We start from the raw sequence: 16,633 nt of genomic DNA, 5'->3' as shown, positions 1-16,633 counted from the left end.
TAAAGGAAGAACTCAAAAATAATTTATAGGTGAAAGAAATCATAGTAGAAATTAGAGCATACTTAGAATAATAACATGCTGGGCATGGTGGTGCACACCTGTAATTTCCACACTAAGGAGGCTGAGGCAGGAGGATCCCTGTGAGTTAGAGGCCAGCCTGGACTATACAGTGAGTTCAAAGCCATGAGCTACATAGTGAGAGCTTGTCTCAAAAAAAAAAAATAAATAAATAAACCAAACAAAAACCAAATAGAAGAATAACAAATGTACTACATACAAATTCATGTGGGATATAAATAAGCAGTACTTTTAGGGAAATTTACACCATATATTAGGAAAGAAGGTTTAAAATATATAAGTCAGTTAGAGGATTCTGGGAGCCAGGAGGCACAGTGGTGTTTGTATGACCTTTGGAAGCTGCCGCTTGGGACCAGCCAAACATAAAAAAACGCCAGCAGCCAGGCCAACTTTTGAACCTGACACAGTGTGTGATGAGTTCCAAGAGACAGAGTCCAGGTTCTTCGCCGAGCAAAGAACTGCAAGTACTGTCTACACCCATGGCAAAAGGAAAAGCAGCGATACTTACTGAAGTCAGCAGGAAAGGTGTGCTCCGGGAGGGCAGCTCTGTGCCAGCAGAAACAAAAAGGGGAAAGAAGTGACGCAGGGATGGTGGGGAGAATAAGGGAAAAAATAAATCAGGCTTTTGGATTTAAAAGACGGGCCCCACCTAAGGCATCTCACATTGAATCTCTTGGGTATGATTGACAGGAATGATTGACAGGGTGCTGAGTCATCTCAAGACTATCTAGTGTGCATGACTTTCCCATAATTCACTGTTCTAGTCACATGCATGACATGCAGTGTGCGGGCGGGGGGGATGGTTACACTAAGTCAAGCTACTGCACAGCTAACATGCATGTGCTCCGGTCCGGAGCTTTAGAGATTTCCTGGGTCTCTGTTATCCTTATTTCTGTTTCCCTTAGGAGGAGGGAAGGAGGATTAGCCCAGAGGCACTGCCCCAAGTCAGGTGGGTGGAAGCAAAGTGGCGCTGCAGCCCCAGTTGTGCAACCTGCACTAAACCTGCAAGCCGTGGAAAAAGGGAGGCTATTTGAGTCAATTGTCAAAGCAATATTCAAGGCTAGGCAGGAGATTGCTGCAAATTCAAGGCTAGCCTGGGCTACACAGCGAGTTCAAGATCAGCAACTACATAGGGAGACCCTGTCTCAAGAACAAAAGCAGCAGTATTCAAGAGCTTCCCTCTCATACAAAGATGAAATACAAACTAGTCAGGATGCCCCAAAGAGGCTCATGACTATGACTCCAGGAGAGAGTTAGAAGAGAGAGCTGCTGCAAGAGAAAAGAGTGGGGCTGGTCCACCCTGACAACACAGGCCCTCCTCTTCAGTGGCAGAGAAGCTGCAGCCAGACCAGATTCCCACTGCCAACCATGATGCAGGTGATTCTCTAACCGATGAGGAAGATGAAGATTTTGAAGAAGAGACTGATGACGATAATACTTGGAGCTCTTCTTGCAGAATTGGAAAAGATTTAACAAGAAACAGCTGAAGAATAATCCCAGCATGCAGGAGGCTGAGGCAGGAGGTTCGCCACAAGTTTGAGGTCAGCCTGAGCTGCACAGTGGGCTTGAGGCCGGCCTGAACCTCGTAGCGAGATCCTGTCTCAAAAAACAAAACATGCACACATGAATGCAAGCAAGAAAGAGCTGAAAGCAAGACAGGAAGGAACAAGAAGAAAAAGCTGAAGAAGAAAATTCACATGGAAAACATTCTGAGGAGCAACATTCTCCTTAACCTCACCAACCCCTGCCAGCCTCCGGCCAGCTTCAAAGATAAAAGACCTTGATGCTGCTGCTGCTTTCAAGAACTGTGCAAAAGGTGTAAATGATCAGGAAAAAGTCAAGATTTGTAAATGATACACAGTCATTTGAAATTCACAAAAAAGTCATGGAGAAATATATTAAATAGTACAGCTTCATGTGCTTAAAGACCATAAAATGTTAAAATAAGTGTAAGCTAGAGAAACAATTTAGAAATCGAGGAGAAACAACAAATCAAACCCAGATAATATGGACTGAAAGACATAACAAAAATTTCGAGCCAGGTGCTGGTGCCATGCTTTTGAATCTCCAGAACTGTGAGCTAAGTAAACCTCTAGGAATGCATTATATAATTTATAACAGGAAGCTGAGGCAGGAGGGTCATGAGTTTGAAGCCAGACTGGACTACAACCTTTCCACCCCCATTAAATAAATAAAAGAAAAAAAAAAAGAAAAGAACTTTTGTTGGTCAAACTCTATACAGAGAGGAAGAAGAAAACTATATACTGGAGAAAATATTTACAACCATGTAACAAATTTTAAAATGTGTGGAGAGTGATATGGTTTAGATATGGCTTAAGCTCCTAAAGCTTCTTGTGCTAGAAACTTGGGCATTGGTGCAGCAATGTTGCATGGTAGATGAACCTGTGAGTGGTGGCGCCTCGTGGAAAGTGCACCCCTTCAAGGGATTATATAGTTATATAAAGACCCAACTTGCTTCATCTTGGAGTGGGGTGTTATATACAGAGGTTCTGGCCCTTGAATGCCTCTAGCTTCCTGGCTTCCATGTGCTCTCTCTCGCATTGAGTTGATTTTCTGCTACTCGAGTAGAGAATAAACCATACAATTTGCTATATTGTAGTATATTTGTACAATAAAATACAAAACACACCAGTGAAAATGAATAAATTATAGCTATGCACTTCAACATGGATGAACCAAAAATAATGTTGAGGGTGAAAAATCAAGTCATAGAATTATACAGACATTCTTTGACCGTGGTTAGACTTTCAATATTTTCATTTCATGTTTTCCTTTTATGTTGGTATAAAAGCTATACATTCAGTAAAAGCCATACCTAAATTCGGAAATTTGGTCTTTTTCTGGGCTACCAATATATAGTACAACCTCTCTCCTAGTGCTGGGCAATGACAGTGAGCTGCAGCTCCTACATGAGCCACAGGGTTGTGAGAGGGTGTAACACGTTGTTAAGCTGTGATGGCAGGTAAGGTAGGTGTATTAATTGCATGGATGCATGTATGTATATGTGTATACACATACATTTGGCACTGGAGGTTGAACCCAGGGCCTTCACGATAAGTGAACTTCTTTTTCAGTTTTTTTGAGACAGGCTCTCGCTAAATTGCCCAGGCTGGGTTTAAACTTGCAATCCTCCTGCTTCAGCCTCCCAGAGTGCTGGGATTACAGTGCATGTCATCCCACCCTAGTTAGTTCATTTTTAAATTACAATATTTTCAATATAAGATGGATATCTCAAAATGTAACCCCATAGTAGAAAAGAAAAAAAAAAAAAAAGAATGTAACACCATAGTCAAGGAACTTCTGTATGGAGAATGAGTCAAGCGTAGGTAGAACTATGAAATCTATTGTCTAGGGAGATTGTGTGTGTGTGTGTGTGTGTGTGTGTGTGTCTGTCTGTCTGTCTGTCAATCTACTGTAACAGATATCTTCAAGCTGGTGGTATAAAACACAGAAATTTATTCTCTCACAGTTCTGGAAGTCAGAAGTCTGAAATCTGTCACCAAGTCAAAATCATAATATGTATAAATAGGCTGTTGTCCCTCTGGAAGCTCTCACCTAGAATTTAGTCTCTGCTTCTTTCAGCTTCTGGTGGCTGTCACATTCCTTGGCTTGCAGCCACAACATTCCAGTTTTCAAAGCCAGTATCTTCAAATCTTTGTTGCATCTTCACATTGCTTTCTACCCTGTGTGTGTCTGTATGGAATCTTCCACTTCTTCAAGGACACTTGATTATATTAGGGCTCACTCAAATAATCTCAGAGTGATCTCTCCATCTCAAAATCTTTAACTTAATCACAACTGAGAAGACTCCTTTCTGTGTAAAGTAACATTTACAGCTTCTGAAGGATTAGACCCCGCAGTTCTTCAGTTGGGCAGGTGGTGATGCTGAGAGCATCAATCTGCCACTACAATGGTAAAACTGGAGGAAGTAAGTCCAGGGTAATAATTATCTCTGGGCATTGGGAAGGGGACACAATTCAGATGCAGAATGCAAGAACCTTTAAAGATGTTCTGTTTCTTCATCTAGAGACTGGATGTAGAAGTTCATTTTGCTCTTATTTTGCTTCTGTCTCATCTTGGGCTCTCTCGTGCTCCAGCTTAGATGCTCAGATTGTGGTGCTTTCTGTATTTACTCTTACGCTAAACTTCCAACTCCCCTCCTGGGTTGATGTTGACTACATTACTTGTTATAAGTAGTTTATTATCTCACTGACTCTTCATCATAATACAATATGGATATGTACTATTAGTAATCCTATTCCAAACATGAGGAAACTGAGACTTTTGAAGGTTGGGTATTAAGGTCAAGGGTATTAAGTGGTGGAACCTGGAATCAAACCAAGGTATGGTAGTTTGACTCTATTACAGTAGAGTGTGTAAATTCTGCCTGCAATTTAAAATTTTTTAAAAATTAAGGTAAATGCACATATAAACATATTCTTGCATTTTGGTATACAGTTATGTCAGGTTTTTTTTGTTTTTTTTCTGGTACTGGGAATCAAACTCACAGCCTCATGCTTGCCAGGCAGGTGCTGTGCCGCTGAGCTAGATCCCCAGCCCCAGTTATGTCAGTTTTGACATGGGCATACAGATGTGTCACTCCCTCCCAAATTAATATTTACAGAACAGTTCTACCTCTCTGAAACATTCTCCTATGCCCTTTCATAGTCAACTTTTCTACCACTATATAGTTGTCCCCCTGACATTTTTTTCTTTTCTTTTTTTTTTTGTCCTTTTTGAGATACGGTTTCTCTATGCAGTTCAGGCTGGCCTTGAGCTCACTTTGTAGCCCAGGCTGGTGTCGAACTTGCAACGATCCTCCTGCCTCAGCCTCCTGAGTGCTGGGATTACAGGCATGTACCACCATACCCGGCTCAAAGCTTCTTTTCTTTTCTTTTTTTTGGTACCGGGAATCGAACTCACGACTTTGCGCTTGCTGGGCAGGTGCCGTGCTGCTGAGCTAAATCCCCAGCCCTCAAAGCTTATTTTCAAACTGAGAATTTATTAATATGTTGCTCCTTCTTATTCTAATAGGATATTAGTGCGCAACTGAATAACATACTGAACAATGTGCATCGAATAATAACTCGCTATACTGCTCTTGATCTTAACTCCTCTCCTGGAAGAAGGAGCTCCTATACAGAATCCAAGAAAACACAAAGAAATCTTGTTTTGGAGAACATGTCTTCTTTTGCTAAGGCTGTTGATCTTAAAGAAAAGGCTCTGGTCTACATTCTGTCCTGGTTGGAAGAATGGAGTAAGTTTTCATAAGTGGTTCCGGGGAGAACTACAAAGTTAATAAAAAATGATAGAGAAGAGAATCTGTAAGTAAATTTTGAAAGATTAATCAGCCTAAAGAAGCAAAGACTAAGGTTATTCAGAGAATAGTTGTCCTCTGTTCAAGTCAGAACCAAACACGAAAAATACAGGGTTATTCACTCAGTGCCAGTCTGATGTCTTTTTCTTCAAGCTCGCCTGCATGTTTGTGGCCAGTGCCCCTAGGTTTGGTATTTTCTTGCATAGAGCAATTCCCACCATGGCCTATTCCCTGCTTAACTCCCACGTGAGAATGAGGTATTCTCTGATATCTTCCATTCCTGACCACCAGCCATTCTCTACTCCTTTTTACCCTTCTTAAATTTTGTCTATATGATTAGTATCTAGCATACTACTTTTTTTTTTTTTTTTGTCTTTTTGAGACAGAGCCTCACTATGCAGCTCAGACTGGCCTTGAGCTCACTCTGTAGCCCAGGCTGGTATCAACTCAAAAAGATCCTCCTGCCTCAACCTCCCAAGTGCTGGGATTACAGGCGTGCACCACCACGCCTGGCTTATTTTAGATACCTGTTTTTCTCTGAGTTAGGAAAATAGACCAAAGAGATAGATTTTTTTTAACCTGATTCACATTTCCGTGTACTGGTTAGCCCTCCAGTGCAAGTCTGTTCCTTTATAACTTCTTCACAAAGGCTCAGTATATCAGAATGACAATTAATGCAAGATAATTGTATTGTGCAGTAGTATAGTAAATAATTGCCTAATGTTATACGCCTATATTGTAATGTACTTTTCGGCACATAAAGATTTCTTTTACTCTCTTCCAGATGCCATTTTGTCTGAGATAACGCTAATTGACATGGAAGAACACCACCACTGGATCGCACAAATGGAGATGTTACCAGAGACGTTAAAAGCTATCAACAAGAATGTCATGCTAATGTGTAAAATTTGTAGAGCTTTCCTTGAAGATAAGAAGAAACAAAAGAAAAAAATGTGTAAGGGTGCTCTATACCACTGAAAATAGCGTTTGACTTTTGCTAAAACCATAGCTTTCTTGAGGTATAATTTGCATGCCTTCACATTGAGTGCAAAAATATTTTTAATAAATTTACAGAGATGTGCAATACTCACCACAGTCCAGCTTTACAGCATTTCCACTTTCCCAGCAAGATCTGTTGTGTTCATTTCTAATCCGTCTTCATTCTCACTCACAGCCCCAGACAACCACTGACCTATTTTGTCTTCAGGTGTTCGCTTTTCTAAGATATTTCATACAAATAGAATCATATTATACATTGACTTTTAATGTCTGCCTTTTATTTATTTACTTATTGGTCTTTTTGAGACAGGGTCTTGCTATGCAGGTGAGGCTGGCCTTGAGCTCACTTTGTAGCCCAGGCTGGTCTCGAACTCACAACGATCCTCCTGCCTCAGCCTCCTGAGTACTGGGATTATAGGCATGTGCCACCATGCCCGGCCCCAGGCTGGTTTTGAACTTGCAAGGATCCTCCTGCCACAGCCTCCTATTTGCTGGGAGTGTGCACAGGTGTGTGCCACCATTCCCAGCCTTTTTTTTTTTCTCTTTTTGAGGCAGAGTCTCACTTTGTAGCCCAGGCTGGCCTTGAACTCGCAACAGTCCTCCTGCCTCAGCCTCCTGAGCGCTGGGATTACAGGCATGGGCCACCATGCCTGACCTTGTTGTGTCTTTTGAGACAGGGTCTCACTCTGTAGTTCAGGCTAGCTTTGAATTTACTATGTAGCCCAGCTCAAACTCATGGTGATCTTCCCGCCTAAGCCTCCTAACTGCTGGGATTACAGATGTACACCACCACACCCAGCTAATAAGGCCGTTAAAAGCACATGTTTTCATTTATTTTGTAAGCCTGGGCTACAAAGTGAGCTCACAAATTCTACTCACACCTGAGGAGTAGAATTGCTGACTCACGTGGTAAATTTAACTGTTTTCCAAAGTGACTGCACTCTAATACATTCCCACGGGTAATGTGTGAGGGTTCCAGTCTCCCCACACCCTAACACTTGCGGTTTTCTGTGTCTTTTTAAAATTATACCCATTCTAGTAGTGGGTGTGGAGTGGCATCATCTGGGATTTTAGTTTCCATTTCCCTAATAATGCATGATGCTGGGCCGGGCGTGGTGGCGCACGCCTGTAATCCCAGCACCTGAGAGGGTCCCAGCAGGAGGATCTTTGTGAGTTTGAGGCCAAATAGATAGATCTAACCAAATAGATAGATCTATCAGATAGATCTGAACAAAGTGAGTTCGAGGCCAGCCTGGGCTACAAAGTGAACTCAAGGCCAGCCTGAACTGCACAGTGAGACCCTGTCTCAAAAAGACAAAAAATAAAATAAAAAATAAAAATTACAGAGAGCATCTTTACCCTTAACATAGCAAAAAAAAAAAAAAAAAAAAAAAAAGGGCCATCTATGGAAGCAGGGTCTGACCTGATGCTGAATATGCCAGTACCTCAATTCTCTTTTGCTTTTTTAGACAGTCTCACTGTGTAGTTCAGGCTGTCCTTAAAATCATGATATAGCCTAGGCTAGCCTCCTTGTAGAGGTGATCCTCTTGCCTCAGCCTCCTGAGGGCCGGGATTACAGGCATGTGCTACCACATCCAGTTCCACACCTTCATCTTGGACTGCCCAGCCTCCAGAAGTATGAGAAATAAATTTCAATTGTTTATAAGACACCTAGGGGCTGGGGATTTAGCTCAGTGGCACAGCGCCTGCCTGGCAAGCGCGAGGTCCTGAGTTCGATTCCCGGTACCAGAAAAAAACAAAAATAAACAAACCAAAAAGACATGTAGTCTATGATACTGTGTTATAGCATCCTGAATAGACTAAAATATATCTTTGAATACTGTTTCAGCTTTTACAGTGCTGATATTACAGGCATGCAGTGCTCTATCTGGCGTTTTTTTTTTTTTTTTTCTTCCTTTCTGAGACAAGGTCTCACCATGCAGTTCAAGCTGGTTTTGAACTCACTTTGTAGCCCAGGTTGGCCTCAAACTCACAAGATCCTCCTGCCTCAGCCTCCCACGTGCTGAGATTGCCGGGATTACAGGCGTGCACCACGCCACCTGGCTGGCTCTTTGTTTTCTGTTTGTTTTGTTTCCTCATGATACTGGGGATTGAACATAGGGCCTTCCCACTGAACTACGTCTAGGGTTTCTTTCTTTTATTTCTTCTTTTCCTTCCTTCCTTCCTTCCTTCCTTCCTTCCTTCCTTCCTTCCTTCCTTTCTCCTTCCTTTTCCCTCTCCCTCCCTTCTCTCTCTCTCTCCCTCTCCTCTCTCTCTCTCTGGATCTCACTAAATCCCTATATCGCCCACACTGAACTCAAACTTGTGATGCTCCTGCCTCTGTCTGGAACCACTCCTGGCTGGTGCCATTTCCTTTGCCCTGAAGGACTTCTCTGACCTTTCTTGCAAGGCAAACCTGTTAGCAAAATGTATTCTCTGTCTTTAATCAGGGATGTCTTTCTTTCACCTTCACTTTTAAACAGACTAATTTTTAGAGCAGTTTTAGATTGAGAAAAGAGAGTTCCCGTAAGTCTCCCCATGTCCTCTTCTTATTCAGATCTTGCTTTAGCATATATACCTGTTATCAGGATTCTTTTTTTTTGAAGGCTAGGAATTGAACCCATAGCTCTATGCATGCTAGGGAAGCACTCTACCACTGAGCTGCACCCTCATTCCTTTTCTCTTTTTTTTTTTCGTTTTCTTTGTTGTCTTTTTGAAACAGAGTCTTGCCATGCAGTTCAGGCTGGCCTTGAACTCACTTTGTAGCCCAGGCTGGTCTCGAACTCCCAACAATCCTCCTGCCTCAGCCTTCCCCAGTGCTGGGATTACAGGCGTGTGCCACTTTCCTTTTTCATTTTGAAACAGAATCTTAGTGCTGGGATTAGGGGCATGCACCATTGACTCCAGCAGTAAATGCAGTACTTATATTTAGCTATTAGTTGGTTACATACCAAAGGATTAATAGATATCTTTATATTCAGGCAGAGTGGCCCATGGCAGAGGGCAGCATTCATGACAGCAGTGAAAAACAGTAAAAGCAGCAAGAGCAAAAACAAAGGAGCAGGAACAGCCTCTTTCCCTCCCTTATACTGTATCTTGCCCCAGGGTGGGTGTAGTGCTCACACCCGCGATCCCAGCGTTGGGCCATGGATCAATTGTGAACTCTAGCCGGGTGTGGTGGCGCATGCCTGTAATCCCAGCACTCGGGAGGCTGAGGCAGGAGGATCACTGCGAGTTGGGAGACCAGCCTGGGCTACAAAGTGAGCTCCAGGCCAGCCTGGACTGCATAGCTATAACCTGTCTCAAAAAGACCAAAAAAAAAAAAAAAAAAAAGTCGCAAACTCTAGAAGCCGCCCCAGGACTGCAAGAGGCTTTGGGGGACGTCTAGACACAAAGCATGACAGACTACAGTCCAATGCTTCTGTATTTTCTTGTTTGTGTTGTTCCAGTTTGGCCACTGAGTGCTCTTTCAGACCCTGTGCCCCTCTGGCAAACCCCTACCCACTGTGGATTTGTTTTGTTTATTTCCTCGCTTTAGCGCTATCTTTCCCCCCCACGAGATGAATGCTCTAGTTTTATCTTGTATGCTTCCTGTCCCAGTTCCAGAACCCACTATTTCTTTAAGGAGTTCTGGTTCCTTCTACTGGAAAACTCAAGGTCTAGGTGCTTGGTGTGCTCACTGTTGCTGGGGCTTCATTTCTTTTAGTGCTTCTCAGCTGACAAAAAGAAATGTGAGTACCATAACCCCTGACTATACAGATATCTATTAATACCTTTGTGTGTAACCAGCTGCAACTAGCAGCTAAATATGAGTACTGTATTTACTGCCGGGGTCAATGGCGCATGCCTCTAATCCCAGCACTAAGGAAGGCTGAGGTAGGAGGATTGCAAGGTCAAGTCTTCCCTGGCAGTTTAGCAAGGCTGGGTCTCAAAATAAAAAAATAAAAGATGCTGAGGGTGTAGCCCAGCTGCGTTTAATCCCCCATACCGCCAAAACAAGCAAGCAAGCAAGCTTTTTTTTTTTCTTTTTGAGACAGTGTCTCACTATGCAGTTCAGGCTGCCTTGAGCTCACTTTGTAGCCCAGGCTGGTCTCAAAATTGGAACAATCCTCCTGCCTCAGCCTCCCGAGTGCTGGGATTACAGAGGTGCGCCACCACGCCCTGCTAAGCATTTTTATTATTGTCTCTAACTCTAACCCATCACCCATATGGATCATCCTACCATATTTTCCTTCCTTTGTTTATCTGTAAAGTCCCAAATAGTGAGTGTTTTGGTTTGGATCTTTGTTTTTGGTACCAGGAATTGAACTCAGGACCTTGCACTTGCCAGGCAGGCACTTGTGCTGCCGAACTATATCCCCGACCTTTGGTCTGGATCTTTAATGTCTCTAAAACTCCTGTGTTGAAGGCTGGGGCCTCTGCAGATGGCACTGCTGGGAGGGGTGGAAACCTTAGGAGGTGAGGCAAAAGTCAGAGTAACTGTGTCGCTGGGGGTGTGCCCCTGACAGGGTATCAGAATTTTGGCTCCCTCTAGTCTCTCTCTGCCAACTGGCCTCTCTGAGGTTGGCAGATTTGTTTGTTCATTTTAAAATCTTTTTTCCTGATAAGCCCAGCACCTGGGCCCCTCGGAAGCAATTGACTGCTTTACCCTCCCACTCATACAAGTCACATTTTTTTGCATCTTTTCATGTTCTTTTGCTGACAACTAGATGCTTTAGGTCCTAGATTCCACGCATAGGTTCTGATTCCGTTGGCCCCTCGGAAGCAATTGACTGCTTTACCCTCCCACTCATACAAGTCACATTTTTTTGCATCTTTTCATGTTCTTTTGCTGACAACTAGATGCTTTAGGTCCTAGATTCCACGCATAGGTTCTGATTCCGTTAGTCCTCCGGAGTTTGTTTTTGTTGCCTTTGTTTTTTTTAGCACCTGAACTAATTCTGTGGAGTCTGTGTCTCCCACTGTGAAAGCACTAATCTCTCTGAGCAGTCTTTTTTTTCTTTCTTTCCAGGGTCATTTTATTGTGTCTTTTTGACACAGGGTCTCTCTGTGTAGTACAAACTGGCCTTGAGCTCACTCTGTAGCCCAGGCTGGTCTAAAAATTGCAATCATCCTCCTGCCTCAGCCTCCCGAGTGCTGGGATTATAGGCGTGCGCTACCATGCCCAGCTCCAGGGTCATTTTTGGATGATTATAATTTAGTAATCATTCAATGTTTAGCCAATCCAGTAAGGCTTCCATTCTGCAAGTCAATCTGTGTGTGGGTTAAGGATTTTTTTTTCCTGTACTAAGGATTAAACCCAGGGGCACTCTACCATTGACTTACATCCCCAGCTCTATTTTTTATTTTGAGACAAGATCTCTCTATATTGCCCAGGATGACCTCAAACTTGCCATCCTTGGGCCTTCGTCTCTATTATAGGTATACGCCGCGCCCTTGCCAACTTACCTCCAGACCAGGGTATCCCTTCAGGGAGCAGCACTGCTAATGTTCACCTCTGGTCTCACCGCGGTACAGCGTCAGTCCGTGGACTTTAAGAGTTGGACAAGGGCGTTGGGGACAGAAACAGCTCCATATTTCCAGACTTCCAGTGTTTTTTCCTGAAGCTTAGCAATTTTTCTTGAATAATGTTTCTCAATTTGCTGTATGCCTTCAATCAATTTCCAAAGTCCTAAAGTGGTTGTTTTGAATTTTGCCTAATTTTATGATTGCTTCTTTTTTTTTTGGTTTTTGTTTTTTTTCCGGTACTGGGAATTGAACTCACGACTTTACGCTTGCCAGGCAGGCGCTTTGCTGCTGAGCTAAATCCCCAGCCCCTTATGATTGCTTCTAGGGATACATTTTTTACTGAGTTTCTCACTCAGCCATTCTGGAAATCCCTTCAGGTTTTTTTGCTTGTTGATTTATGGCCCTTTTGAAAGAACCAAAATTAACTTTGATTCCAAAAAGAGAAACAAATCCAAGAGAGAGGCTAGGTATGGTGGCACATGCCTGTAATCCCAGCACTCGGGAGGCTGAGGCAGGAGGATCGTTGTTAGTTTGAGGCTAGCCTGGGCTACAAAGTGAGCTCAAGGCCAGCTTGAACTGCAGAGCAAGATCCTGTCTCAAAAAGAAAAAAAAAAAAAAAAAAAAGAAATCTAAGAGAGAAAATAGAAAGCACTAAGTATAGTCAAAGCCAGAGGAAAGTTTTGGCTTACATTTTACGTAATCCTAAATTTGTAACTGAAAGTAAGCTGAGGTAACAACTGAGTTAGTTTCCTAAACCCTTGAAGTAGATGTGGGAAAAGAATCATTCTTGCCAGGGATATAGCTCAGTGGCACAGCGCCTGCCTGGCAAGTGTGAGGTTGTGAGTTCAATTCCTGGTATCAAAAAAAAAAAAGAATCTTTCTTCTTTGTTAGTCTATATTCCATTTCTGTCCAGGGTGACAGGTCCCAAGACTGAGGTGCCGAGGATGAAAAGGAAAGCAAGAAAAGCAAAAAGGTGTAATTCTGGGATGAGGGGGCTTGCAGCCCCTCGGACTAAAGCCCCGATTACCATCTTCAGTAACCTTTTATTGAGAAAGAACAAAGGAGGCAGCAGGGCAAATGGGAGGATATCAACAGGTTTAGCAAGGACAAGACAACTCAATTATCACAGGAATGAAACTTGACTTAGTTAGCCATCATGTTATTATTTCCTTTACATCAATGCTTTTGTTAGACTTCTCTGGAATCAAACAGTTGTATGGCTTGGTCAGGCCTGAGGCAATACACTGAAAGATAAACTAAAGAATGTCCTTCTCCACACTTCTTGGGTGTGGTGGTGCACACCTGTAAGCACCCAGGAGGCTGAGGCAGGAGGATCACCATGAGTTCGAGGCCAGCCTGGACTACATAGTGAACTCAAAACCATCCTAAACTACAGAGTGAGTGAGACTACAGACCTTGTCTCAAAAAAAAAAGTCATTTTTTCCTAAAATAATAATGCTTATTTTGGGGCTAAAATTCTCTGGTGAATCTTTATCCTACAGTTCTCCATTAATTTAGGCCAAATTCTTTAGGCTTAAAGATGCATAGACCACAACATGAAAGAAGAAATGCAGTTTCATTGTTTTATGTTTTTTCTTCCAGTATCTAGAGGTACTCTATGGAAAACTTGGAAAGAAAGAGCTTTGAAGCGACCTGCAACGGCCCATGCTTTAAGACCAGATCAGATAATTAGCGATCAACTTGCAACAAATACAAAGGTGTCAGAAATTCAAGGTATGCTACAGGAACTGATAGGCACAGCAATGTTCAACAAAATGGAAAGCAATGCTATTAAATATATATCATCAACAATAATAAACTTTTCTAAAGCCTTGAATATGCTAAATGATGAATTAAAACTTATGAACTTCCAAAATGTCACTGTATATGTAGATGAAGCAAAAGAAGAAGAAAAAGATCTCCCCATGAAGATAATCCAGGATCTCAGTGAACAAAATGAAATGCTTACTCAGAAACTTAAAGATGCAGAAGACAAATGTGAACAACTTATTCGATCCAAAGTTGTTTCAGGACACCGAGCATACATATCATCACCCACATTCCCAACCTTGAAAGTACCACCCGGGCTTTCTCCGCAGTCATCCATGGCCATGGAGGACACTATGGACAGTATTTTAACCAAAGAATTTGAGAATATTCTAGATGAATCCCAAAGAAAAGGGGCCAAAGGCACTGGGGTAAAGTGGGATTCAGCTATTTCATACACACCTCAAGTTGAAATGACTCCAGACTTAACTGACCAGCAATATATTTTATCTGAGAAAAAGCGGAAAATTTTGTCTCAAGATACTTCTGGAGATAACATATCGCTGAAGAAAGACGACAGTGATCAGAAAGATGGCACAGGCGGGTATTCACCACAAAACAAAAAGCTCACCAAAGAGCCCCAACCACAGGGGGCCTCTGAATCAAGTTTGAGCACTGGCAAAGAGGAACAAAAAGCCTTAGTGGCCAAACCCGGTCAATACGCTGAGCAACCAGCCCTGGAAAAAAGGAAAAAACGGAGAAAATCATCTTCTGAAGCTAAATCAAAGTCATCTACTGAATCCAAAGGCCAACACATCTCTTCTATGGCAACCAAGAGCCAAGACCAGAAAAGTGGAAAAGGTACATGGGAGCAACTCCAAAAGCTCCAACCTGAACATCCGCCTAAAAAAGGCCCAACCCCATCGGAGGCTAAGTTAGAACCCACCTCTAAGTCAACGGACAAAGACACCAGAAGTGAACTGACAGGGCCATTCAGGATGTTCAAGGCTGATTTCGCCTCTGAGCCACAGAGAGTTGAAATGAAAGGAAAGAAACAGCAAGTCATTTCGGGAACTACCACAAGCAAAGAGGACAAAACGGAAGAGAAAGAGATACATGGCCTCGTCAGACAGGTCCAGTCTCTGCAGCTGGCTGACGCACAGTCAAAGGTCACTAAAGAGACTCTAGCAAGCCCAGACGGCAAAAGTGAACAGAACAACCTAGAGTTATTTCAAAAAGCGATCATGGCTTTCCTAAAAGAAAAAATTGATAACACAGGAAAGCCTTCTGACAAAAAGAGAGCGCTGAAGGAGGAAGAGTCACTTATGAAAGCAGAAGTTGAAAAGCTGGGAGTCATACAGGCAAAAATGGAGGAATATTTCCAAAAAGTGGCTGAAACTGTGACTAAAATCTTGAGAAAATACAAAGATATAAAAATGGAAGGACAAGCTGGAGAGAAACGTGTAAAACAAAAGCAGGCAGTCATGTTTACGCCAGGATTGCACGTGCAGGAGTCATCAGAGAGTGCGAAGTCTGAAATCAGCTCCTTCCTCTCACACGAGAGCACAGACCCAGTAATTACCACTTTATTACAGATGATCCTGGCGGAGATGGAACGTGAAAGAGATGTCCCAAAAGTTTTGATAACAGGAAAGGTCCACAAGGGGAAAGGAAAAGGGCAGCAGGAGAAATATTTGCAAGAAGATCAGGATCAGATGTCTGGTGTGGACCTCAAACCCCACCAACTGGAAGTAAAAGGTCTCTGGAAGGAGAGCTTGAAGATAAGAGAGCCTTCGCAGGGGAAAAAGGAACTGCTGCAGAAGAAGGCAAAGCAAGAGCAGCGGGAGGAGAAACAGGGGCAAGAAGAAGACAGGGGGACGGAACAGCAAAAACAGAGGATTCAAGAGCAAGATGAACAACAAAAGCACTGGGAAAGTGAGACGGAAAAGCAGCAGAAGCTGAAGAAGCAGCAGCTCCAAGCGCGGAAGCAAAAGGTGAAAGGACAAGATGCGCCCTTGGAGGAGAACGACAGGGAGATGATCCAGCAGATCCAGAAGGGCATCTGGCTTAAGAACCTGGACATGAGCAGGGGGAAAGATGAGGCGAGGAAGCGGCTGAGCAGGGAGATGGAGGATCTCAAAAGACAGACGCCGAACACAGCGAAGTATCCGAGGGCGAAAAGACCTGAAGAGCTAGCAGACATGCTCACCCAAAGTTCAGTGAAGTTATCCCCAAGGGAGAAGAGCACATTGAAAAATAAGACCCAGTTATACCAAGCAGAAAAGATGCAAAGGAATCTTAGGACCTTAGAGAGTTCTCTAGATGTAAAGCACCCCAAAACAGTCTCTCCTCCCACCCCCACCCAGTCCTTCCTGACTGGGACCAGTCTTGAGTCTGAGCGTCCTCTCACAAAATACTTTCCTCTCAGTCCTGGGCAGGCCCTGGCAGTGGGCGTCACTCCCATCCCTCAGGAGGTTCAGAAAATGGAGCTCACCACTTCCCCTGTGATATCTCAGACTTCGGGGGTCACACTCAGTTCTGAGAGGGCGCAGGCTCCGAGGGCTGCGCTTACTCCTGAACACACTTCAAGAATGCAGACCCCTTTCATAACAGAGCAGGCGCAGGAAGGAGGCACTGTAAGAACTCAGGAACAGGCTCTCGCTTCCAGGGTTCCTCTTACGCCTGAACAAGCACAGACGCTAAAGGAATCGCTCATATCAGAAAAAACTCAGGCAATACAGATCTCATCAAAAACTAAAGAGTCACAGATATTTAGGGTCCCTATTGCCCAAGGAAAGACTGAGGCCCTGAGGGTTCCTCACACTCCTCAGGAGGGTCAGGGCCTGCTGATGACTCTGACCCCTCAGCAGGCCCAGGACCTGGGGATCACTCTGACCCCTCAGCAGATGCAAGCTCAAGGGGTCACTCTGACCCCTCAGCAG

General features: G+C 43.4%; 1 protein-coding gene across 1 annotated transcript in view; it reads left to right on the top strand.

Annotated features, from left to right (window-relative positions):
- Fam186a (family with sequence similarity 186, member A) overlaps window positions 1–16,633 on the top strand; it is a 60,398-nt gene that overhangs the window by 16,020 nt on the left and 27,745 nt on the right. The window contains exons 2-4 of the mRNA XM_005411959.1: window positions 5,134–5,356; window positions 6,201–6,371; window positions 13,527–16,633. Coding sequence (XP_005412016.1) covers window positions 5,134–5,356; window positions 6,201–6,371; window positions 13,527–16,633 — 3,501 coding nt within the window. The remainder of the gene's footprint in view (window positions 1–5,133; window positions 5,357–6,200; window positions 6,372–13,526) is intronic.

This window comes from Chinchilla lanigera, unplaced genomic scaffold, assembly GCF_000276665.1.
Source record: "Chinchilla lanigera isolate Chin_1 unplaced genomic scaffold, ChiLan1.0 scaffold00146, whole genome shotgun sequence".
Taxonomy (NCBI): Eukaryota; Metazoa; Chordata; class Mammalia; order Rodentia; family Chinchillidae; genus Chinchilla; species Chinchilla lanigera.
Note: the sequence above shows the minus strand (reverse complement) of the source record. Positions and strands in the feature narration are given on the sequence as shown.